This window comes from Schistocerca cancellata, chromosome 7 (genome assembly GCF_023864275.1).
Source record: "Schistocerca cancellata isolate TAMUIC-IGC-003103 chromosome 7, iqSchCanc2.1, whole genome shotgun sequence".
NCBI classification, from domain to species: Eukaryota; Metazoa; Arthropoda; class Insecta; order Orthoptera; family Acrididae; genus Schistocerca; species Schistocerca cancellata.
In genome coordinates this window covers 85,519,651-85,545,084 of record NC_064632.1, presented here as the reverse complement: position 1 = coordinate 85,545,084, position 25,434 = coordinate 85,519,651, and the positions used below count along the sequence as shown (strand labels likewise).

Here is a 25,434-nt window from a genome sequence, read left to right as displayed (position 1 = left end):
GGGTTCAAATTAATGATATGAATATAATAGAGGGAAACATTCCACGTGGAAAAAATATATCTAAAAAGAAAGATGATGAGACTTACTAAAGAAAAGTGCTGGCAGGTCGATAGACACACAAACAAACACAAACATACACACAAAATTCAAGCTTTCGCAACCAACGGTTGCCTCATCAGGAAAGAGGGAAGGAGAGGGAAAGACGAAAGGATTTGAGTTTTAAGGGAGAGGGTAAGGAGTCATTCCAATCCCGGGAGCGGAAAGACTTACCTTAGGGGGAAAAAAGGACAGGTACACACTCGCACACACACATATCCATCCGCATATACACAGACACAAGCAGATATTGGTAAAGGCAAAGAGTTTGGGCAGAGATGTCAGTCAAGGCGGAAGTACAGAGGCAAAGATGATGTTGAAAGACAGGTGAGGTATGAGCGGCGGCAAATTGAAATTAGAAATTAGCGGAGATTGAGGCCTGGCGGATAGCGAGAAGAGAGGATATGCTGAAGGGCAAGTTCCCATCTCCGGAGTTCTGGCAGGTTGGTGTTGGTGGGAAGTATCCAGATAGCCCGGACGGTGTAACACTGTGCCAAGATCTGCTGGCCATGCACCAAGGCATGTTTAGCCACAGGGTGATCCAACAAACACTGTCTGCCTGTGTCCATTCATGCGAATGGACAGTTTGTTGCTGGTCATTCCCACATAGAACGCTTCACAATGTAGGCAGGTCAGTTGGTAAATCACGTGGGTGCTTTCTCACGTAGCTCAAAAAACTGTCCAATCTCCTGGTTTCCCACCTCCGGTAAGGCAACTCACTCACCCTTCACAACCTTTCCAGCAAACCTCAACCACCTCTCATTGCACACAAACCCAGTCTCTCCCAACTACTCAGTCTCCCACTTCCAGCTCCACTCCCTCCAAAACCTCAAAATTCCAATCAACACAATTTGGTACCACAACACCCTAATTCAGTAGTTAACCTTTCCTCCAAACCTCTCTCCCAATCCAAAACCTCTGTCCTATCCAAAGGCCTCACCTTCAGCCCTACTCTCAGATTCAACCAAACAGCCCTCGTCAAAGATTTACTGTCCTACACTCGTACTCTCTGCTGGAAGTATTACTTTGCCACGAAGAAAAATGATCCTAATCCCACCCCTAATGATCCAACTCCCCAAGACACTATCCAAATTGAACCCTGCCTGGAACAGTTCCGTCCTCCGTCACAGCGGGACCCACCTCCTCTTCCTCAAAATCACCCTCTCCAAACCTTCCAGGAATTTCTGACATCCAGCCTTGCCTCTCAATCATTCTTAAAAAACCTTAATCCTACTCCCAACATCACCACTGCTGAAGCCCAGGCTATCCGTGATCTGAAGGCTGACCAGTCCATCGTCATTCTTCCGGCGGACAAGGGTTCCATGACCGTGGTACTTGATCGTCGGGAGTATGTGGCTGAGGGACTGCGTCAGCTTTCAGACAACACCACATACAAAGTTTGCCAAGGTAATCCCATTCCTGATGTCCAGGCAGAACTTCAAGGAATCCTCAGAAACTTAGGCCCCCTACAAAACCTTTCACCTGACTCCATCAACCTCCTGACCCCACCGACACCCCGCACCCCTACCTTCTACCTTCTTCCTAAAATTCACAAACCCAATCATCCCAGCCGCCCCATTGTAGCTGGTTACCAAGCCCCCACAGAACGTATCTCTGCCTACGTAGATCAACACCTTCAACCCATTACATGCAGTCTCCCATCCTTCATCAAAGACACCAACCACTTTCTCGAACGCCTGGAATCCTTACCCAATCCGTTACCCCCAGAAACCATCCTTGTAACGATTGATGCCACTTCCTTATACACAAATATCCCGCACGTCCAGGGCCTCGCTGCGATGGAGCACTTCCTTTCACGCCGATCGCCTGCCACCCTACCTAAAACCTCTTTCCTCATTACCTTAGCCAGCTTCATCCTGACCCACAACTTCTTCACTTTTGAAGACCAGACATACCAACAATTAAAGGGAACAGCCATGGGTACCAGGATGGCCCCTTCGTACGCCAACCTATTCATGGGTCACTTAGAGGAAGCCTTCTTGGTTACCCAGGCCTGCAAACCCAAAGTTTGGTACAGATTTATTGATGACATCTTCATGATCTGGACTCACAGTGAAGAAGAACTCCAGAATTTCCTCTCCAACCTCAACTCCTTTGGTTCCATCAGATTCACCTGGTCCTACTCCAAATCCCATGCCACTTTCCTTGATGTTGACCTTCACCTGTCTAATGGCCAGCTTCGCACGTCCGTCTACATCAAACCCACCAACAAGCAACAGTACCTCCATTACGACAGCTGCCACCCATTCCACATCAAACGGTCCCTTCCCTACAGCCTAGGTCTTCGTGGCAAACGAATCTGCTCCAGTCCGGAATCCCTGAAGCATTACACCAACCACCTGACAACAGCTTTCGCATCCCGCAACTACCCTCCCGACCTGGTACAGAAGCAAATAACCAGAGCCACTTCCTCATCCTCTCAAACCCAGAACCTCCCACAGAAGAACCACAAAAGTGCCCCACTTGTGACAGGATACTTTCCGGGACTGGATCAGATTCTGAATGTGGCTCTCCAGCAGGGATACGACTTCCTCAAATCCTGCCCTGAAATGAGATCCATCCTTCACAAAATCCTCCCCACTCCACCAAGAGTGTCTTTCCGCCGTCCACCTAACCTTCGTAACCTCTTAGTTCGTCCCTATGAAATCCCCAAACCACCTTCCCTACCCTCTGGCTCCTACCCTTGTAACCGCCCCCGGTGTAAAACCTGTCCCATGCACCCTCCCACCACCACCTACTCCAGTCCTGTAACCCGGAAGGTGTACGCGATCAAAAGCAGAGCCACGTGTGAAAGCACCCACGTGATTTACCAACTGACCTGCCTGCACTGTGAAGCGTTCTATGTGGGAATGACCAGCAACAAACTGTCCATTCGCATGAATGGACACAGGCAGACAGTGTTTGTTGGTTATTAAGGATCACCCTGTGGCTAAACATGCCTTGGTGCACGGCCAGCACATCTTGGCACAGTGTTACACCGTCTGGGTTATCTGGATACTTCCCACTAATACCAACCTATCCAAACTCCGGAGATGGGAACTTGCTCTTCAATATATCCTCTCTTCCCGTTATCCACCAGGCCTCAATCTCCGCTAATTTCAAGTTGCCGCCACTCATACCTCACCTGTCATTCAACAACATCTTTGCCTCTGCACTTCTGCTTCGACTGACATCTCTGCCCAAACTCTTTGTCTTTAAATATGTCTGCTTGTGTCTGTTTATGTGTGGATGGATATGTGTGTGTGTGCGAGTGTATACCCGTCCTTTTTTCCCCCTAAGGTAAGTCTTTCCGCTCCCGGTATGGAATGACTCCTTACCCTCTCCCTTAAAACCCACATCCTTTCGTCTTTCCCTCTCCTTCCCTCTTTCCTGATGAGGCAACAGTTTGTTGTGAAAGCTTGAATTTTGTGTGTATGTTTGTGTTCGTTTGTGTGTCTGTCGACCTGCCAGCACTTTCATTTGGTAAGTCACATCATCTTTGTTTTTAGAAAAGAAAGATGATGAGACTTACCAAACAAAAGTGCTGGCAGGTCGATAGACACACAAACAAACACAAACATACACACAAAATCGAAGCTTTCGCAACCAACGGTTGCCTCATCTTTCCACCACCACCTACTCCAGTCCTGTAACCCAGAAGGTGTACACGATCAAAAGCAGAGCCACATGTGAAATCACCCACGTGATTTACCAACTGACCTGCCTACACTGTGAAGCGTTCTATGTGGGAATGACCAGCAACAAACTGTCCATTCGCATGAATGGACACAGGCAGACAGTGTAACCTGCAACCAATGGTTGCCTCATCTTTCCTGATGAGGCAACCGTTGGTTGTGAAAGCTTCAATTTTGTGTGTATGTTTGTGTTTGTTTGTGTGTCTTGTCTGTGCGATTTTTTGTGTCAGTAGCTTAATCTTGTACTTCAGTAACTGTAAAATGTAGATTCCTTTAGTCTGTAGCACAGTTGTCATATTCTTTTGAACAGCTGGTTACAAATCACAGTAAGGCAGTACCCTCCATTGGTATCATGTCAGGAGGGTAGCAAATTGCATACTTAGGTTTGTCTGTGTGCTTTTGTAATTTAGTTATTAAGTTAGTCATGCTGGGATGGATATATTGTGTGTGGATGCAGGATAAGCTGATCTCAGATAGCAAACAGCTGAAGACACTTTTGACCATAGTTTCTTCAGGTTTCTTACAGGTGTGTGTGTGGGGGGGGGGGGGGGGGGGGTTAGTAGTGATGGCGGAGAATGTGGTGTGTCACATTGGGCACCTCAAGTGTTCCATCCATGGACTCTGCTGCCAATACACCTTACAGTGTACTTACAGTGCACTTGTCACAGTGGATCTGTCCTCACCATAGGGTGAGGGGTGTTCGGTAAAGCAATCAAATCACTCAAGGGAAGGATCAGCCTGGAGGCTGGCTGTCTGACCTCGCCCATTCACTCTGTGGGTGCACAGATGGCCACTCCTTCACTAGGGTCCGAACAGTCACACAGAAAGAGGGGTTTGCTTCTTATTGGGAACTCCAATGTTAGGCGTGTTACATAACCCCTTACGTAAATAACGTCCAGGGCCAGAAAGAACTCTAATGTGCACTCAATATGTCTGCCAGGAGCCTCATCTGAGAAGCGGAGGAGGCCCTGCCTGTAGCTATCGAGCATGCAGGTTGCAGTTGTCTGGAATTAATGGCTCGTGTCAGCTCTAATGACTCTTATAGCTTGGGTTTTGGGTGAAGACTGCTGGGCTAGTGCATGGGCTGCATGCAGAGCTCACAATTTACAGCATCATTCCCAGAGTTCATCAGGGTGCTTCAGTTTGGTGCCAAGTAGAGGGCCTCAACCAGATATTTCCATGAACCATGGACCTTGCCGTTGTTGGGGAGGCTTGCGTGCCTCAGCGATTCAGATGGTCGTACCACAGGTGCAGCCATAACAGAGGGTATCTGTTGAGAGGCCAGACAAATGTGTAGTTCCTGAAGAGGGGCAGCAGCATTTTCAGTAGTTGCAGGGCAACGGTCTGGATGATTGACTGATCTGGCATTGTAACACTAACCAAAATGGCCTTGCTTTGCTGGTACTACGAACGGCTGAAAGCAAGGGGAAACTACAGCCATAATTTTTCCCGAGGGCATGCAGCTTTACTGTATGGTTAAATGATGGCGTCATATTGGGTAAATTATTCCAGAGGTAAAATAGTCACCCCATTCGGATCTCCGGACGGGGACTACTCAAGAGGACGCCATTATCAGGAGAAAGAAAACTGGTGTTCTACGGATCGGAGCATGCAATGTCAGATCCCTTAATCGGGCAGGTATATTAGAAAATTAAAAAAGGGAAATGGATAGGTTAAAGTTAGATATAGTGGGAATTAGTGAAGTTAGGTGGCAGGAGGAACAAGACTTTTGGTCAGGTGACTACAGGTACAAAATCAAATGGATTATTCAGGAGTAGGTTTAATAATGAAAAAAAAAAAAAGAAAATAAATAAAATAAAAAAATAAAAATAAAAGAAATAGAAGTACGGGGAAGCTACTACAAACAGCATAGTGAACGCATTATTGTGGCCAAGACAGACATGAAGCTCATGCTTACTACAGTAGTACAAGTTTATATGCAAACTAGCTCTGCAGATGATGAAGAAATTGATGAAATGTATGATGAGTTAAAAGAAATTATTCAGATAGTGAAGGGAGACGAAAATTTAATAGTCATGGGGTAAGATATGAAAGAGGAAGCCGCCTGGTAGAATTTTACACAGAGCATAACTTAATCATAGCTAACACTTGGTTCAAGAATCATGAAAGAAGGTTGTACACATGGAAGAAGCCTGGAGATACTAGAAGGTATTAGATGTATTATATAATGGTAAGACAGAGATTTAGGAACCAGGTTTTAAATTGTAAGACATTTCCAGGGGCAGATGTGGACTCTGACCACAATCTATTGGTTATGCTCTGTAGATTAAAACTGAAGAAACTGCAAAAAGGTGGGAATTTAAAGAGATGGGACCTGCATAAACCGACTAAACCAGAGGTTGTACAGAGTTTCAATGTGAGTATAAGGGAACAATTGACAGGAATGTGGGAAAGAAATACCGTAGAAGAAGTATGGGTAGCTTTGAGGGATGAAGTAGTGAAGGCAGCAGAGGATCAAGTAGGTAAAAAGATGAGGGCTAGTAGAAACCCGTGGGTAACAGAAGAAATATTGAATTAAATTGATAATGGAGAAAATATAAAAATGCAGTAAATGAAGCAGGCAAAAAGGAATACAAACATCTCAAACATGAGATCAACAGGAAGTGCAAATTGGCTAAGCAGGGATGGCTAGAGGACAAATGTAAGGAATTAGAGTCTTATCTCACTAGGGTTAAGATATAATAATAATGGCATTTGACGAGGGCCTCCCGTCAGGTAGACTGCCCGCCTGGTGAAAGTCTTTCGATTTGACGTCACTTCAGCGACTTGCGTGTCGATGGGGATGAATTGATGATGATTAGGACAACTCAACACCCAGTCCCTGAGCGAAGAAAATCTCTGACCCAGCCAGGAATCGAACCCGGGCCCTTAAGATTGACAGTCTGTTGCGCTGACCACTCAGCTACTGGGGGCGGACAGGGGTAAGATAGATACTGCCTACAGGAAAATTAGACACCTTTGGAGAAAAGAGAACCACTTGTATGAATATCAAGAGCTTAGATGGAAACCCAGTTCTAAGCAAAGAAGGTAAGGCAGAAAGGTGGAAGGAGTATATAGAGGGTCTATACGAGGGGGATGTACTTGAGGACAATATTATGGAAATTGAAGAGGATGTAGATGAAGATGAAATGGGAGATATGATACTGCATGAAGAGTTTGACAGAGCACTGAAAGACCTAAGTCGAAACAAAGCCCCGGGAGTAGACAACATTCCATTAGGACTACTGACAGCCTTGGGAGAGCCAGTCCTGACAAAACTCTACCATCTGGTGCATAAGATGTATGAGACAGGTGAAATACCCTCAGACTTCAAGAAGAATATAATTATTCCAATCCCAAAGAAAGCAGGTGTTTACAGATGTGAAAATTACCGAACTATCAGTTTAATAAGTCACAGCTGCAAAATACTAATGCGAATTCTTTACAGACAAATGAAAAAACTGGTAGAAGCCGATCTCGGGGAAGATCAGTTTGGATTCTGTAGAAATATTGGAACACGTGAGGAAATACTGACCCTACGACTTATCTTAGAAGATAGATTAAGAAAAGGCAAACCTACGTTTCTAGCATTTGTAGACTAAGAGAAAGCTTTTGACAATGTTGACTGGAATACTCTCTTTCAAATTCTGAATGTGGCAGGGGTAACATACAGGGAGCAAAGGGCTATTTACAAGTTGTACAGAAACCAGATGGCAGTTATAAGAGTCGAGGAACATAAAAGGGAAGCAGTTGTTGGGAAGGGAGTGAGACAGGGTTTTAACCTCTCCCCGATGTTATTCAATCTGTATATTGAGCAAGCAGTAAAGGAAACAAAAGAAAAATACGGAGTAGGTATTAAAATCCATGGAGAAGAAATAAAAACTTTGAGATTCGTCGATGATATTGTAATTATGTCAGAGACAGCAAATGACTTGGAAGAGCAGTTGAGCGGAATGGACAGTGTCTTGAAAGGAGGATATAAGATGAACATTGACAAAAGCGAAATGAGGATAATGGAATGTAGTCGAATTAAATCGTGTGATGCTGATGGACTTAGATTAGGTAAAGTAGTAAAGGAGTTTTGCTGTTTGGGGAGCAAAATAATTGATGATGGTTGAAGTAGAGAGGATACAAAATGTAGACTGGCAATGGCAAGGAAACCGTTTCTGAAGAAGAGAAATTTGTTAACATGGAGTATAGATTTAAGTGTCAGGAAGTCATTTCTGAAAATCTTTCTGTGGAGTGTAGCCATGTATGGAAGTGAAACATGGACGTTAAATAGTTTGGATAGGAAGAGAATAGAAGCTTTCAAAATGTGGTGCTATAGAAGAATGCTGAAGATTAGATTGGTAGATCACATAACTAATGAGGAGGTATTGAATAGAATTGGGGAGTAGAGGAGTTTGTGGCACAACTTGACTAGAAGAAGGGCTTGGTTGGTATGACATGGTCTGAGGCATCAAGGGATCACAAATTTAGCATTGGAGGGCAGCGTGGAGGGTAAAAATTGTAGAGGGAGACCAAGAGATTAATACACTAAACAGATTCAGAAGGATGTATGTTGCAGTAGGTACTGGGAGATGAAGAAGCTTGCACAGGATAGAGTAGCATGGAGAGCTGCATCAAACCAGTCTCAGGACTGAATACCACAACAACAGCTTGGGTTCTGGGTGAAGACTGCTGGCCTAGTGCATGGGCTGCATGCATAGCTCACAATTTACAGCATCATTTCCAGAGTTGTTCAGGGTGCTCCGTTTCATTGCCAAGTAGAGGGTCTCAACCAGAAATTGTCTCAGCTCTGTAATGATCTTGGCTGCAGATTTCTGAGCTGTGTTGCAGTGAGAATAGTAGGGTTCCCCTTGATAGGTCAAGGGAGCACTTCACAAAGGAAGCAGCTACTGAGGTAGCAAAGTACTTACACAGTGCACATGGCGATTCTGTAGGCTAGACTGTGATTTGTGATCCTATGGTGAACATTCACCAGTTGACACACAGAAAAATTGGCAGGCAAAATGGTATCTGTAAATTGTCAAAGTATTCATAGCAAAGTTCTGGAATTTACTACTCTCCAGGAAATTTGTCATGTCCAAATTATTCTGAGAACCAAGATCTGGCTAAAACCCAAAGTAGAAAACTCTGAAATATTTATTGAGGCATAGAAGAAATATTGAAAAGACAGATTAGATGCCATAGGAGGGGGAATGTTAATTGCAGCCAACAAAAATATTGTCTCTGTGTTCATTTTGAGTGCGACTGTGAAGTTATATGGACATGTATAACTGGTCTAGGTGCAATCTGACTACAGAGCCCTTGCTGTGGAAAGAGATGTAAGGAATGTAGATATAACTAAAAGTGATATGTTTATGTATAAAAGAAAATTTAATTGTAATAAATTTAAGAGGGCATTAGCCAGTGAAAAATGGGAACTAGTTTAAAATGCAAAAATGTGGATGATAAATTGGAAAATTTCTGTAAACTATTCAATAAAACTTTTAATGAAACCTGTTCTTTAGTAAAACAAGTAAACAAAGCTATTAATCGCAAAGCTGAGGATTTCCATCCAGAAATCGTTGAACTGAGAGAGAACATGAAAGACTGTTACATATTGCTTAGAGATACTAAATTACAGTACTATTTAACAAAATACAAACTGCTCAGAAAAGGTGTACAGAGATAAGTTAACTAGCCTTAAAGCTCATAAATATGCCTGTCAGATAAGCAACTCAACCTGTGTTAGTAAAACAACCTGGAAAATAATGTACATATAAAGAATGTGGTAAATAGCAACTCATCAACACACCAGCATAACATCAAAAGAAAATGACGATATAACGAATGACCCAAAAGAAGTGTGTGAGAAATTCATAGAGATGTTTAACACAATTGGCACTAATGAAACACATGACTGGGCACCCAGTTTAAATGTTACAACAACAAGCCAATCTTTTTTCATTGTTTCGTTTAGTCTAAGATCTGAGATTCATATATTTTTGGAAAAAAGGGTCTTTCATCATACAAGTGTACCAAATCTAGAAATATTGAATACACCATATTGTTTAGGAGCCACAGTTTTAATTTCTTTTTTGTTTTGTAATGGTCGATTTGGATCTATTAGGGTGGAAACAATTCAGTAGTTTTATGCCTGCATAGTGAGGTTTTTCTCGTAAAGTGTGGTTCAGTGAGAGATATTGTTGGATCTCTCTCTACCTCTAGTGTTGTGGTCATGTGTTTCTTTATTCAATGTTTTGTTACTGCTTACTGCCATAATGATTATCTCAAGTTGATGGGGATCTGCCCTATGTTTTAGCTAATGATGAGACGTGTGTGTCTAGGGTTTTTAAGTTTTGTGATGTGTCTGGACTCTGGCCTAAACTTTTAGGCTGGAGGTGTTAGTGTATTGCAGAGTGGCTGACTCCTCCCTTTTTTCCTTGCGGTCAGCCAGCCACTTCCATCTGCTACGTTGTTTTAGCACCCTCTACCTTTTTCTTCCTGTGTTGTCCATGTTTTACTGCTGACGCCCTGCTTCATCCCACGCTTCGGTGTGGGTGAGCACATATTTTTCAATTATTGTTCCCCGTGTTTTCTGTTCCGTTATATGTAAATGTTCTGAGTTTTTTTCTTGACACCCGTCTCAGTATGATACTGAACGGGCGCTGAAGACCTTGCTGTCGTGCGCCCACACAACCCTTCTACTACTACTACTACTACTACAGGTTATGAACAGTTAGTATTTTAAATTCTTTAAACAAATTTCTGCAAGATTCCCTATCACATTTCCTTCCCATAATTCTAAGTGCCTTCTTCTGTAGGACAAGTACTCTTTTCATATATTCTTTACTGCTGGATCCCCATATCCAATAGCTTAGATGTAATTCCAATAGTGCAAAATATATTTGCCTCAGAGTGTTAATGTTCCAAAAAGATGTCAGTTTTCTTGGGGCATATACAGCAGTAGATAGCTTTTTGCAAATATCATTTACATGGCCAGACCAGTTTAATTCTGCATCAAGTGTCTGGCCAAGAAATGTCACAACCAAAGAAACTCACAAGATACTTCAATGTGGTGTGCCCCAAGGAGTTATACTTGGGCCTTTTCTGTTTCTTGTGTACTTTAATGATTTAACTGAGCCCAAAAACTGCAAGGCTGTAAGCTGTACTAATGACACATCTTTTTTCAGCTGGGACTGTGTTATGAAAACTTCTCCAAACAGTAGTGAAATCAATTATAATTTTCTGTCAAGTTATCTTACTGCAAATAAGTACTCATATCTAAAGAGAAGACGGTGACAATGCAGTTTACGCTTAGCTATAATCACAACATAAATAGAACTCTATTTACACCTCCATTGGCCCTGAGCTACACAAACAAACACATATTTTTGGAAATAATTGTTGATGTCACCGAAAGAACATATAGACCATCTGTGTAAGAAAATCAATACAATTGTGTATCTACTGTAAAGGGTCTCAGCCTTCCTGTGCCGTGATAGCTTGAGACAAATATATGTCCATATCTTCATTACGGTATTGAGATATGGGGTGGGCACCAACTTTCTATACAGACAGACAAGGTCTTCAGACTGCAAAATAGGCAGTAAGAGTGGTAACTAAGGTAAACATGAGAGAGCTCTGCAGAGAAATCTGCAGGGAATATAAAATACTAAACATCTACTCTATGTACACCCTTCAGACAGTTATGTTTGTGGAACAAAATGTAGAATATAATATCACAAACAGTAATGTACATAGGTACAATACACATAGAAGGGAAAACTTTTACAGAATTGCAAGTCAAAAAGGCTGAAGGCTGTAATGCACATACAATAGGAACCGTCTTTATAACAGGCTTCCATCTGACCTCACGACAAGTAACATGAATACTTTAAAGAATAAATTTAAGCATCTATTAATAGAGAAAAGCTATTTTTGAGTAGCAGATTTCAAGTTGTAGTATCCCTTTGCAAAACAGTGTATATAGCATAAGTTTGTTTTTGCAACACAAAAATGATAATTTCTGACCTTCACACACTATATCTGTGTATGTATTTATATTTCAAGTTGTAAAGTGTCTCTATAAAACAGTGAATATAACATGTTTGTTTGTAACATGTTAGTTTTTCTAACAAAAGCATAATAATTTCTTACCTTTACTATTTAGATCGATGTGTGTATGTACGTATGTTAACTAGACCTTTGTATATGTGAACTAAAATCTGTGACAATGTCAAAAAACTGATTGTTTTGTGGACAGCAAACAGACAACGAAATAAAAAAATAAACATGTGCAATGATAAGCAGTCCTTTTCAAATATGCTGAATCTCTTGCTGAGGCCTTGGCAGAGCAGAATTACCATCCCCTCCTTGCACAGAAAAGATCTCCAGTGCCTTGTCTTCCCAGTCACCCATCATACTTACTGACCAGTCACAAAGGAGTGCCTTCCTTTTCATGACTCAGTACACACCAGAATTGGAGCAGCTGAATCTTGTTTTCACCAAGAGTTTCAGCTATCCCCCACTACGCCATGAAATGAGTAATATTCAACCTACCACTGACACAGTGGTATTCTGCAGTCCTCCAGCCTATGCAAAATACCTGTCCAGCCGAATTCCACTGCTGTTCCTAACTCCTTGTTCAATGGCTCACATCCCTGCAAAACTGGCAGATGCAAATCCTGTCCCATACGTCCTCCCATTACTGTCTGCTCCAGTCCTGTCACAGGCGTTTCTTATTCCCTTAACTCGCAGGGACACCTGCGAAAGTAGTCATCTTCCATCTTAGCTGCGACCACTGTTCGCCATTTTGTATGAACAGCTACTGCCAAACTGTGGCCATGAGACAGCTGGAACACCCAATTGGACCACAATACCAGTTGCTTGACTTTAGTGAGTGCTTCACAGCCTGTACCATCTGTATTCTTCCCACCAACACCATACATACATACTTACTGTTCAATGCTACAGCCCCTTTTAGAGCCATGACATCTTTTGTCACTTGCCTCCATTCTTCTTTGCCCATTCATTTCCTTCTCCAATTCCTGACTCCCATTGCTTTGATGTCCTCATCCATATCTTCACTTTCTCCTTCTCCTTTTGAACTTTCCACTAAATACTTTCTTAAAACTCTTGAGTTTCTGCCATTCTCTGTATGTGACCAACATATCTTATTTTTCGTACTTATTCTGTAGCAGTCTTCCTCTCTCACTTCCCCCAATATCTTTCTCAAAATCTTCCTTTCCCATCTCAGTGACCCAGTGACCACCCTTCTTCCCTTGTAGTCATCACCCAGTCTCCCAATCCATACATTTCTGAAGGGTTTAAAATAGTGAGATATACTTTGATTTTTATACTCTTATTAACATTCCATCCACTTGCTATCCTTTTTTGATTTTCTGCTGCTGTCCAATTACCTTCTCTTATTACCAAACGTAGATATTTAAATACTTCCACTATTTGATATTCTTTAGTGTTCATTTTAAATGAGATCTTTTCACTATCTCTATTAGGACCTCCCGTCATCATATACTTGGTTTTCCCTATATCCTTTTCCAGTCACAACTTCTGTGCTACTCCTTCCAATACAGCACCATTTCCTTCAAAGCTCTGATGTGGCTTGCAACTAAGGCTACATATCAGTGTATGCCACCACCTGGACCTGCTCATTACATATTTATCTCATGGAGTTCGTTGGCATTTCCTGAATTTCCTCCTCTAATGCTAAGTTAAAGAATATCACAGAGATCACACCTCCTTGCCACAGCCCCATACCTGATGACTCTTGTTATGTTCTGACCTTATAAACTGTTGCTTTCATTGTTATTTCTGCCAACCCCACTTGTTTTAGGGGGATTCTAATATCTTTAATACTTTTGAGAATCTTATTCTTGTCTAGACTGTTGTATGCTTGTTTAAAATCAGTGTACAACAAATGAAATTGCTTGTCTTGATAAAAATAACTGGTCATTGTGGGTCTATTTCTTCTAAATCCAATCTCTTAATCTCCAGCATCCTTTCCACCCTGCTTTCCAGTCAAGAAGATAAAATCGTACTACACAGTCTATGTGTTGTATCTAAGAGAGTAATCCTGTGGTAACTGCTGCATTCTAACTTATTGCCTTTCTTACATAATGGCCAGATTATTCCCATGCTCTGAACTTTAGGCATTTCTTTCTGTGCCCATGTTTACTTTATTAATTCATTAATGGCTACTTCTATCTTCTTTCCCCCAAATTTTAATAATGCAGCCTTTCTGCCATCTTCTACTGTCACTGTATTATTCTTTAAGTTTTTAATTGCATTCTTCACTTTTCTGTAAGTCTGATGGTTTGACTTCCTGCTCCTCCACTTGTATTCTAATTCCAGTTATGAATCCAGTTCCTTCTGTTCCTCATTGAAGGCTTTCTCTCTGTTACCTCCTTCCTTCCTTTGAGTAACTGAGTAAAATATTTGTGCCATCTTCCTAAAGCTATGCTTTTAACTCAAGTTAGTTTCCATCTTCATTCTGGTAGAAGACTGCTCTCATTTGGAATCCTTTTTTCAGTTCTCCAGATTTTTCATTAAACTTCCGTATCTCATTATTGCTCCTCATTTTGTCCAACAACTCTATCTTCGCCCTTTCATTCTGGCTTTCTTCACATTGCATAACTTAGCCACTCATTTCTTCTTCTACCTATACTCTTCCAACACTAGTATTGTTTTCCTTCACAGCATTCTTTGCCTCACTTTATTCATCTTTTGAATTATCACTGAACACTCCTCATCCAAACATTTAACTGTTCTTTTCTGTTTTACCCCACCCCAGTACTTCCTCTGCAGCAGTCTCACATTTGGTTTCTGCATCATATTCCTTCATTGTATTCTTTCCTCTTGTCTCAAAAATCTCTTTTAATTTCTTTTTGTATTCTTCCTGCTTTTCTTTAATTTGGAGACTTTCTATACTGTGTTTTGCTTTCCACTACTCTTTGTGTTTCTTGCCATATTTATCTTCTGTATATATCTGATAAATCTTTCACTATACCTCAAAGAACACAGCCTCTCACTAACTACTGTGAAACTAATTATATTTGCCATCATTGAGCTATGTATAATGTCATGTATCTCCTTCACTATGTATTGTTTTGTGTTTCCTGAAAGCTATCATTCCTTGTCCTTTCCACCATATTTCTTGAAGTGCCACTATTTTCATTCTATATTTATCTATTTCTTCTCTAATTTCTTGCAGTCTGCTATGTTTCGTAAGTGTCCTCACATTCCAGATGCTTATCATAATATCCATTTTCCATCTCATTAATCTTTTTCCTCTTCTGAGGCCAGTGTGTGGTCGTCGCAACACTTTCATTTTCTGAGTGGGGATTATTAGCTGCGAACCCAACACCCAACCTGGAGGACAAGGATCTTTCCTTGGGTTTTACTCCTGGGTTTTCTTCCCTAGGCCTATAGAGCCTCTCTTGCCCTATGTGAGACCCAATTTGTCTGGCTCATCTGCCAGTGCCTGTCTGTCTTATATGACCTTGCCAGTAGCTATGCTTCTACCAGTGTAGCCCTTAACTTTCGTGGAGCACGCATCCCCGCCTGGCTGCCACTAAAGGTGTCCTATGGGAGGTTCCCACCAACATCAGCTTTTCTGAACTGCAGATGAGGGAACTGTGCCTGTAACATATCTTTTGTTCCCGTAAACCCCCTGGTGTCAACATTCCCTAGTCCCTGTCTTCCAATTGCCTCTTATCTCCATCTCTGCCCCTACTCCAGCCTCAGAAGCACCTTCCATCCCCCTGTCTCACCTGAATAGCACTTTCTCTCTCTCTCCCTGCTTCTCTCGCCTCTGCCTTCCCCTAAGGACAGCTCTCCTGATGCTGCACCTATGAGCACACCAGACTGTCCAAACCACACCTCTCCAGACTCCTACAGGGGCACTGAAATAGCTTCCCCCACCCCTATCCTGCTATCTGCCCCACTCCCTACCTCTAAACTCACACAAACCAAGATTACTGCCCACTGCAATGGTGCCACAGCACCCAGAAATAACAGTGGACATGTGAGTATATGTGTGTGTATGTGTGTGTGTGTGTCTTGTGTGTGTGTGTGTGTGTGTGTGATCTGATGAAGGACTTTGTCCAAAAACTGATGCTTTCCCAACAGTCTACTTTTGCATGTGCCTGTCAGCTGCTCAATGCTTCCTGCATGTAGTTAGTAGCAATATATCCATTAGGATAGATAGTATTGGTTGGTAACAAAGGTAGCTTAAGAGTACTTCTTAAATGTGAATATTTTAGGTTAGGTGTCACTGTAATAGTTATGAATAACAACTGGAAATAAAAATTCCTGTAAACAGTCACATTTATTTTATTGTACTTTCCACTGTGTGTTTTGAATGATTACACCTACGTATCACTTGTATTTATATTAATCAATAAAATATAGATGTACTGTATGTACAAATTATGCATGCCACTGACACTGTCAGGCAGCAGGAGAGAAAAAAAACTGTTTTAATACAAAGATCAAAGTTCTGTGGATGTTTTGATTGCATTGAAATGTAAATACCATTTAGAGTTGTTACCAGGCCTGGTAGGGTATGTAAGGGGTGTAAATACCATCAGATATTGAGCAGTGGCTATGAAGGACATGAAGATCATAAGTTCTCATTCACACAACATTTACCAGTACCTGTCAGAGTTTGGGGCCTCACCGTTAGGCTGCCATTTGGCCATCTGATCAAATCATGCAATATCCAGAGTTGTGGGGCATTAGGATATGATAGTGTCTGAAGACTGAGGATGACACAGTGGTCAGGCAGTACTGTTAAGGTCTTCCGTGATCTGTTAGGATGGAATCTAGTTTTGTTAGTGTCTGATGTTGCACTTCATGGGAAGGTGACAACAACCATATTTATCATCAAGGTTCCCGTCAATCACCTTCGACCACTAAAAGGAAGGAACATGAATTGTGCGCCATGGACACTGCAACCTCTTCACTTCTCAGCATACCATTTGAAAATAAGTAATGGAGTCCATGCAACATTCTATGTCATCCCACCCCATTAGTCAGATGCTAACAGCACCTAGACTTGGGAATTACCATTGCATATGTAGGCTGCATATCACATCACAAATGTCTGTGTTTGTAGTAGTGCCGTGACCAAGAAGCATGGACTGCTGATGAATGGTGTCACTTCATACTTGAATTGCTGTTCATTAGTAATCTGAATGACCACCGTCGGTGATTATGCCTGTGACTTACAAAGAGGTCCCATTCTTCCAATGTTTCAGGAGGCATGTTGGCGTTACTTCTGGCTTCATGGTGCAGTGTATGGTTTCAGTTAAAGCTGGTAGTGATTGAAGGAAATCTGACAGCACCAGCATTATGGTGTGGTGTGTGGGCTTTCAAATAAGAATGAAATGATGTCCTTCAACTCACAGACTCAAGGTTGTAATATTAAAAGTTTGGGCTGGTTTTGTTGTCTAGGGGCTGGGATACATAGTTGTTGCATTACAAGCCAAATACTGCTGAGTCTACAGTATGCAATATGAATATACACATGAATTGTATGGTCGAAGTTTCCTATCACTCAGCAATTGTGAACTTTGAATCTTATATAGAAATTTATAAGTGAAAGATTGCAATTAAGTAAATTCTGCAGGTACTGTTTTAATGACTTCAGATGATGGGTACTATAGCAGAAGTACCTTTAAGAATGCCCTTTATCACTGTAAAACACTTATTGGTGTTGATGGTCCAGCAATTATATAAAATATGAGTTGAATAACAGGGAAACAATAGATTCCTACTTCACGTAATTAGTTTTGAACAGCAACATAGCTCACGATATTCACTTCTAAACATGTACTATGTCTTCACTGCAGAAGCCACAGAAATCTCACAAGTGCACCAGGTGGCACTACAAAATATTTCTATGTCCCACAACCATGCACAAACTGCTTCACTCTCCTAGTCCTTCCCGTGACAGTGCGTGCATCACACCGAACTGTCCAGGATCTCTCGTGTCCTCTCCCGTATTCCCCTGTCCCCTCTTGAAATGATGCTCCTCCCCCTCTTCCATACAGTCTCTCACGTATCCTGTTCGGAACGATCGCTGTGACTGGCTAGAGCGCTCCCGCCCTGTCTCCAAGCCAATGCATACTCACAAACATAATGAAACACATTCGAAATACTGCATTTACAATTAAATAACTTGAAATTAAATAAATATTCCTACAGCTGGACCGTAAATACGCTCTAACACACATTATTAAATACATAAACAAATTAAATAAACATATATCAAAGGAATAGAACAGAAGTAAGCCAGTAGCCTAATGTCTCTGTGGTTTCTAAAACACTGTAGACAATTGACCAATATCTTCATGTATAGTATGTATTGGATATAAACAAAGAAATAGATGAATAAATATATTTATAAGCATGCTGCTACCGTTTTTTCGTGTAACTGTGGAGTACTTATGGCCTGACACGATCAATAGTAATTGGCCAGTTTGACCTCCAATAACTCATGTACTATTCAAGTTACATGCCTGTAATTTATACCAATTTAGGTTTTCACTAATAGCTTTCGAAAGACATGTTGATCGACAAAATCGGATGAACCGTTTAGATTTTGAAAATTCATTGCTGGGTGTTACTAGAATAATTTATCATCAGATACTAAACTTTAAACTAATAAAGATATTGAAAATCTGATTACACCATCAGAATCATCGTGCAAATACCGTATTTACTCGAATCTAAGCCGCACTTGAATCTAAGCCGCACCTGAAATTCAAGGGGAGAGAAAAGTATTAGGCCACATCTCCAAATCGAAACAAAGTTGGTCCATTGTAATATGAGACACAATTTAGGTCGAATGAATGACGATACAGCTACAGTAGTTTGGTTTGAGTCGTAAGCTTAACAGTTAAGCTTTACCAGGTAGCCATTGGTATGCGTCAGGCGCTCCGTCTGTATTTATATTAGTACCCTTCCTTTTTCATGTGCTTCGTCTGGTTTGAATCGATTGCTTATTTTTTTTTTTTTTTGATCTGATAAGCGCCGTTTTCTTTGTTATATGTGTTTACGTCACTCTAAGCTGAAAATTCATTACTGTACTGTGTCATGCATTGTTTGTTGCATTCTGATAGTGCGTGATTACGGCCTGTCGCTGCTCGCGGCATGTCATCTTAGATTTATAATAATAATAATAATAGCTTTATTCAACATCGAATGGTACACTTCACATGTACAAAGAAACAGTAATGATTAAAGTTACTTGTACAAGACACAAGACACATTCTTCTGAATACGTCATTAATTTACAACAAAATTACAATAAGGTGTTTACTTATTTCTATTCACATAATTTCACAAAGCATTTGTTGTTCTTCATATAAGTATGGTACTCTTCTAATGTGTAGAAAGGGTGTTGTACTAAAAATTTCTTAAGCTGATGTTTCAGTTTAATTGTAGGAAGAGCCATGACTGCTCTAGGCACTGCATTAGCTAATTTTATACCTGCAACTATTTTGGAAAAGACAGGAAGGATTGAGACTGCTCTGTAGTTTTCTATTTTGTTGTTGTCACCTTTCTTAAAAATGGGTGTTACCTGTGCTATTTTTAGTTTGTCTGGAAAGGTGCCTGATTCTATTATATTGTTGACTGCTGCAGACAGAGGTACAGAGACATTTTGGTTACAGGCTTTTAAAACATTATTTGTATTTGTATTTGTATTTATTTATTTATCCTGTGGATCACATATTGTACAAAGTACAAATGATATAGGACAAGTCATTTTTCTTAACAAATATCATTTTAAAAAAATGTACACAAAATTGTTCATTGATGAATATAGTAACTTCACATACAGAGAATACAAACAATTTACATGGGGAACTAAGAAACATGTAGGCAATGTAGTGCTACTTTAAATTTACACAAATATCACTGAGATTACAGAATAGTGAAAATGTCAACTGGAAACACAACAGAAGGACAATGTCATTTAAAAACTACATTAAACATGAAATTAACATTGAGATTTCACAGACAATTAAGTTTTAATACTAATAGAATGTGTACTTGTACATTCAAAAAGCGAGTTGAAAATTTTGGGAAGTGAAACTGAAACATAGTTGTGTATAGTAGAAATTAGGTTATTATTTTGCCTACAGAATGTTTTACTCTAATCACAGTATTTTACAAAGGAACTTTATAATTTTTCATTTCCAGGAATTCTTGTACTGAATAGAAACAGTGCTTAGTATTTAGGCCATCATGCCCAGCTGAATTAGAGGGTTTTAGAGAGCTAATGATGCCCATTATTTCTGCACAGTTTGTGGGGGCTAGATATATACTATGGTCACATGTATTACCTTTAAAACTGTAGTGCATGTTTTTATGTTTGTCATTTATGGCTTCCCCTATGGAAGAAAAATATTCATTAAAAATATTTGCAATTTCCAGTTGGTCTTTTATGAGCATGCCATTGTGGTTAATAGTAAAGTCCATACAGGATTTGTCATTGCAGGTTCTAAAACTATTTATGACTGCCCAGATGCCAGCAGTTACGTTGTGTGAGTTTTGAAGCTTATTTGCAACATAGTTGCTCCTGGTCTGTGTAAGTAAGTCCTTATAGTGTGCTCGATATATTTTGAAGGCTTCCTTTAGCTCAGGAATCTCTCTATTATTCAACATTGCACTGTGGAGTAGTTTTAATTTTTCCCTCGCTTCAGTGACATTACTATTTACCCAAATATTTTTGTTTATATTTTTTGTTTGTTTCATTTTTGTGATTACAACTGGGCATGTGGCATCAAAGCAGTAATAGAAGTCAGCAGCAAAGTTATCATATGACAAGCTATTATTTTCAAACCATTTTATTTGTGCTAGCATCCAGTTTAGTCTATTTATGTTGTCATTATACATTATTCTTTTAGTTACAAACTGTTGCTTTGTGGTGTCAGTGGGGGCCTCATGGCGTTCCAATTTAAGCTGTACTGCATGGTGATCTGAGATTGCTAGTTTTAAAACTGATGCACTGTGGGATAGGTGGGTCATGTTCGTTATTATGTTGTCAAGACATGTTTTACTGTTGCCAATTTCTCTAGTGGGTTCCCAAATGAGTGGGGTCAGGTTAAATTCATCACACAGACGATGTAACTTTTTGGTGCTGACATCATTTGTTAATAAATCTATATTTATATCCCCTGTAACTATAATATTTACATGACCATTTGGCCCAGAAAATGTTGTGTCTATATATACAAGCAAGTCAGAAAGATTTACAAAAAAGGTATCTGTATTTGCTGCAGGTGGCCTGTAAACACCGATAACTGTTATGTTATCTCTACCCCATTTCAGGTTTATTGCAGCAAATTCTGAGACTCCTTCCAAGCAGAAGGCACTCACATCAATAACATTAAAATTACTTTCATTTACAGTGAAAATTGCTTCACCTGCCCCAGTCTTGTCTTTTCTACTGAAGGCTGTGCAGAATTTCATACACAGTGGTTGACTAATGCTAATCAGAGCTTCATTGTACCAATGTTCAATTACAACTGATATATCGGGTTTGTCAATCCGTGAAATTACATCTAGATCATTATGCTTATTTCTAAGACTACCAAGATTCTGGTGTATGATTTTAAGGCTGAGTTTTACCTGCTGGACCTTAGAGTATTTTGTACTAGCAATGAGGCCAGCAGGCTTCACAAGTATCCCTGGCTTGCCAGCGGTGGCTGGTGTTTTGGCAGATTTTGTTGAGGTGGGTTGTACCAGTCAACTGCTGTGCTTCATTTCTGACTCTATCACTATTAGGCATAAGAATAATATGAATATAAACATGACATGATAATGTATATTCTTCCACATTTGCTGTTGTCTCACTCTAGTTTCGTAGTTTATTAGACAGACTGGATGTAAATGAGATAGCAGCAAATACGAAACAATACATGGCAAAATGTTTGTATTCGTATTATTCTTATGGTGAAGAGAATACTGCATGTGATTCACAATTCATAAAAGTTCCTGTTAGCAACCATCTCTTCTCACAGGTAGGAAAAAATTCAGAACGTAGAGTTGGCCATATTGACAAGTTGAGTTGGCCATATTGACAAACATCCCAAACAGTGCCAGTCGGATTGTCATACTACATTGCAATGCTGCTACATTCGAAGATGAACAATACGGAATTTGTATTTACTTGGATAATGTATGAAAATGCAGTGGTCGAAACTTGGGGCGGAGAAAAAAAATCTCGCTTCAACCTTTTTTTCAATTCAGTTACTGACGCAGAGGATTTGGTGCCAGTATTTATCTTTGTGCCTACAAAGCATGCCTGTGTAGTGCTACATATATTCGACAGCAGAAGTTTGTTGTGTCGGCACCCACCAACATTTTTCAGAACTTCCACTTGCTTTGCACTTGATTCTAAGCTGCAGGCGTTTTTTTGGATTACAGAAACCGGAAGAAAAGTGTGGCTTAGATTCGAGTAAATACGGTAATGGTAATGTACATGTTTCTTTTTGAGGTTTCACGATTCATCTGGCTACTATTAATTTCTTTACGAACTGTGAAATGTCTGCCATTAAGGTTTCACAAAGTCCATCATTTTGGCACTCCTGGCATGTCTCCTTCATCTACACAGCATCATCAAGGAATTCCCAGCTATGCGGTTGGCTGGACCATGTGGTCCGGCCGTTGTGTGGTATCATGTGGTTGCTAACGAGCTGCAGCTTGCCGAGCAGCCCGAGCAATGGCTGCCAACTCTGAACTTAAAATATTTCCAGTGCACCACAAATCACCCGTTACCACACAGGTGACTATTGGTTATGATTTCAGGTAAAGGACATATAGATTGAGGGAACTCTGACAGCACAACAGTACGTCACTGACACCCAGCTCCCATATGTATTACCTCTCTTGAGACAGTATTCTAGTGCTATTTTTCAACAGCACAACTCTTGCTTAAATATGGCATGTGTGTCAGTGAAAAAAATGGAAATGAGTATATGGCGTCATTGGCCGAGAGGCCCCGTCGGGGGAAGTCCAATCATCAAGTACAAGTCTTATTTCAGTCGACGCCACATTGAGTGAGTTGTGCGCCAGTGATGAGGATGAAATTATGATAAGGACAACACAACATCCAGTCCCCAAGTGTAGAAAATCTCCAACCCGGCCGGGAATCGAACCCGGGCCCTCTTGCATGGAAGGCGAGCACAGTACCACCCAGCTAAGCAGGTGGACTGTGTCAGTGAACTATCTGCTTGATACTGAGGTATTCCTATGGCTAGCAAGATCCCCAGATTGTGTCAGGAGAGAATACAATGGTTCCGTGGTACCTTTACTAAGTAAATCAGAGTGTGCATCCAGGGCAGAACAGTTGTAATGATCGATACATAAGTGGGCTCGTATTGCGAAGTTCTTTGTGAATTTTACTCCATATTGTAAGCAGTGAAATAACATCATGATCTCTCAACCCGTAAAGTTTCATATCATTGTCTACTCCCTTACGTGTGCTTATCTTTTTTTATCCTTTAGTGTAACATACTATACACTGAACTAACCATGGTGGTGTATAGGAGCTAATAAGTGGAATGAACATATTGAAAAGATGAATATGTAATGCTGGGATAGGATGGGTACTGCTTTGGTCAAACAATGTTTCTAGCAGTAAGACATCCAAGTAGCATCTTACCAGAGGTATTCATATGCAAATTGTGCTGTTTACAATGGCAGAAAGTGAGAGGCCACACTCATGTGTGAACCTCTATATCCCCCCTGCAATTTCTCACTATCCTGCAGCAGTTTCCATATTTGTCCATTGTGACAATATTAATTCTTTTACATTCACAGTTTGTCAAACTGTTCAACAGAAATTTATGATTATGCAACATTCTGTTGTATTTCATTTAAAGGTAAATGACTGTTTTATGAGATGGACTGTACAAGAGAGACTTTTATCTATGATTTTTTTAACCAAATATTTAACTAAATATCTTATTAATATATATTTCTCATGTATTTCTTATGGTGTATGTCATTATTTCATTACAGCAAAAAGTGAAATCAGCAGAAGAGACACAAATTAATATTGATAATACAAGAGCACTGTATATACCTGTTGCAAACCGAGCACAAATACTCTTTTTCTGTGTATCAGATCTGGGCAATGTTGATCCCATGTACCAGTATTCATTAGAATGGTTCATCAACATATTTATTGGGAGCATGACCAATACAGAAGCATCAGGTCAGTAATATATGCAAATTTTCTGCATTTGCGTTCTATACACAAGGATATTTTCTCATGTATATAATGCATATTTGAACTATCAACTGTTTTTATTTTAAAACCAAATATCTGCTGATTTCAGTCTTGGACCATCTTCACAGATGAGGGTTAAAATTCTTTAAGCCACCGTATTGCATTAGTCATTACTTAAAATATGTAGTCGATGCCATGAACATAAATATATGGCACAGCACTTTAAAAGCAAACATACACATACTAAACATATACAGAGCAGTGCTGAAGAGACACAACAGTACTGCTCTGTATACATTTAGTATTTGTAATCCTGCTTTTAAAGTCCTGTGTCATATATTTATATTCATGGCATGCTCTACACATTTTAAGTAATGGCTAATGAAATATGGTGGTGTAAATCATTTTAAACCATGAAGATAGTCCAAGATCAAAACCGGTAGATATTTGGGTTTAAAATAAAAGTATCTGATGTTTCAAATAACCATTTTATACATTTCTTAATGGCTGTAGACAGTCACCTCCCAAAAATGATGTTTTATGAAATGGCATTATTACAATTTTAAAGAAAAATTATAATGATTCTTCTTTCTAAACTGTCCTACATTCTTATTACTATTATTTGATAATCATCAGTAATGTAAAAAGATAAAACAGTCCTCAGTCAGTACTGTCGCTCTGTTGCGTCCAAATGCAGAGTGACACAGTGTGTCTTTAAATTTAGGTCAGACTTCACCATGACTTTTACTGACATCGATTGAAGCTTCAAGTTTACTATTACCAGTCACAAAAAAATTGTGACTCCTAACAGTAAACTTAAAGTATCAATTAATTACAAAAGTGTGGCCAAATGTTATTCTTGCATGGTGCTTTCACAGTGTCACAGTTAAATAAAATTAAAAGTTTAATAGGCATTGTAATGATTTTTTTATGTGCTGTTTTTGTAATATGGTCAAAAATTATGAACCTGTATATTGTACTTATATTATGGAAAGGAAAGTTGCCACTCACCATATAGCAGAGATGCTGAGTCGCAGATAGGCACAACAAAAAGACTCTCACAAATAAAGCTTTCAGCTAGTAAGGCCTTCGTCAAAAGTAGATGACAGATACGCACGCGTGTGCACACACACACACACACAAACACACACACACACACATGACAACAGTCTCAGGCAACTGAACCCAGCCTCAGTTGCCTGAGACTGCAGTAGCGTGTAATGGTTGCATTTGCATGAATATGTGTGTGTGTGTGTGTGTGTGTGTGTGTGTGTGTGTCTGTCATCTATTTTTGATGAAGGCATGATTGGCTGAAAGCTTTATTTGTGGCAGTCTTTTTGTTGTGCCTCTCTGCGACTCAGCATCTCCGCTATGTGGTGAGCGGCAACTTTA

At 40.2% G+C, this 25,434-nt stretch overlaps 1 protein-coding gene across 1 annotated transcript in view; it reads left to right on the top strand.

Annotated features, from left to right (window-relative positions):
- Window positions 1-25,434, top strand: part of LOC126092652 (dynein axonemal heavy chain 1-like) — an 894,951-nt gene that overhangs the window by 683,249 nt on the left and 186,268 nt on the right. The window contains exon 47 of the mRNA XM_049908374.1: window positions 23,832-24,027. Within this exon, the coding sequence (XP_049764331.1) occupies window positions 23,832-24,027 (196 nt within the window). The remainder of the gene's footprint in view (window positions 1-23,831; window positions 24,028-25,434) is intronic.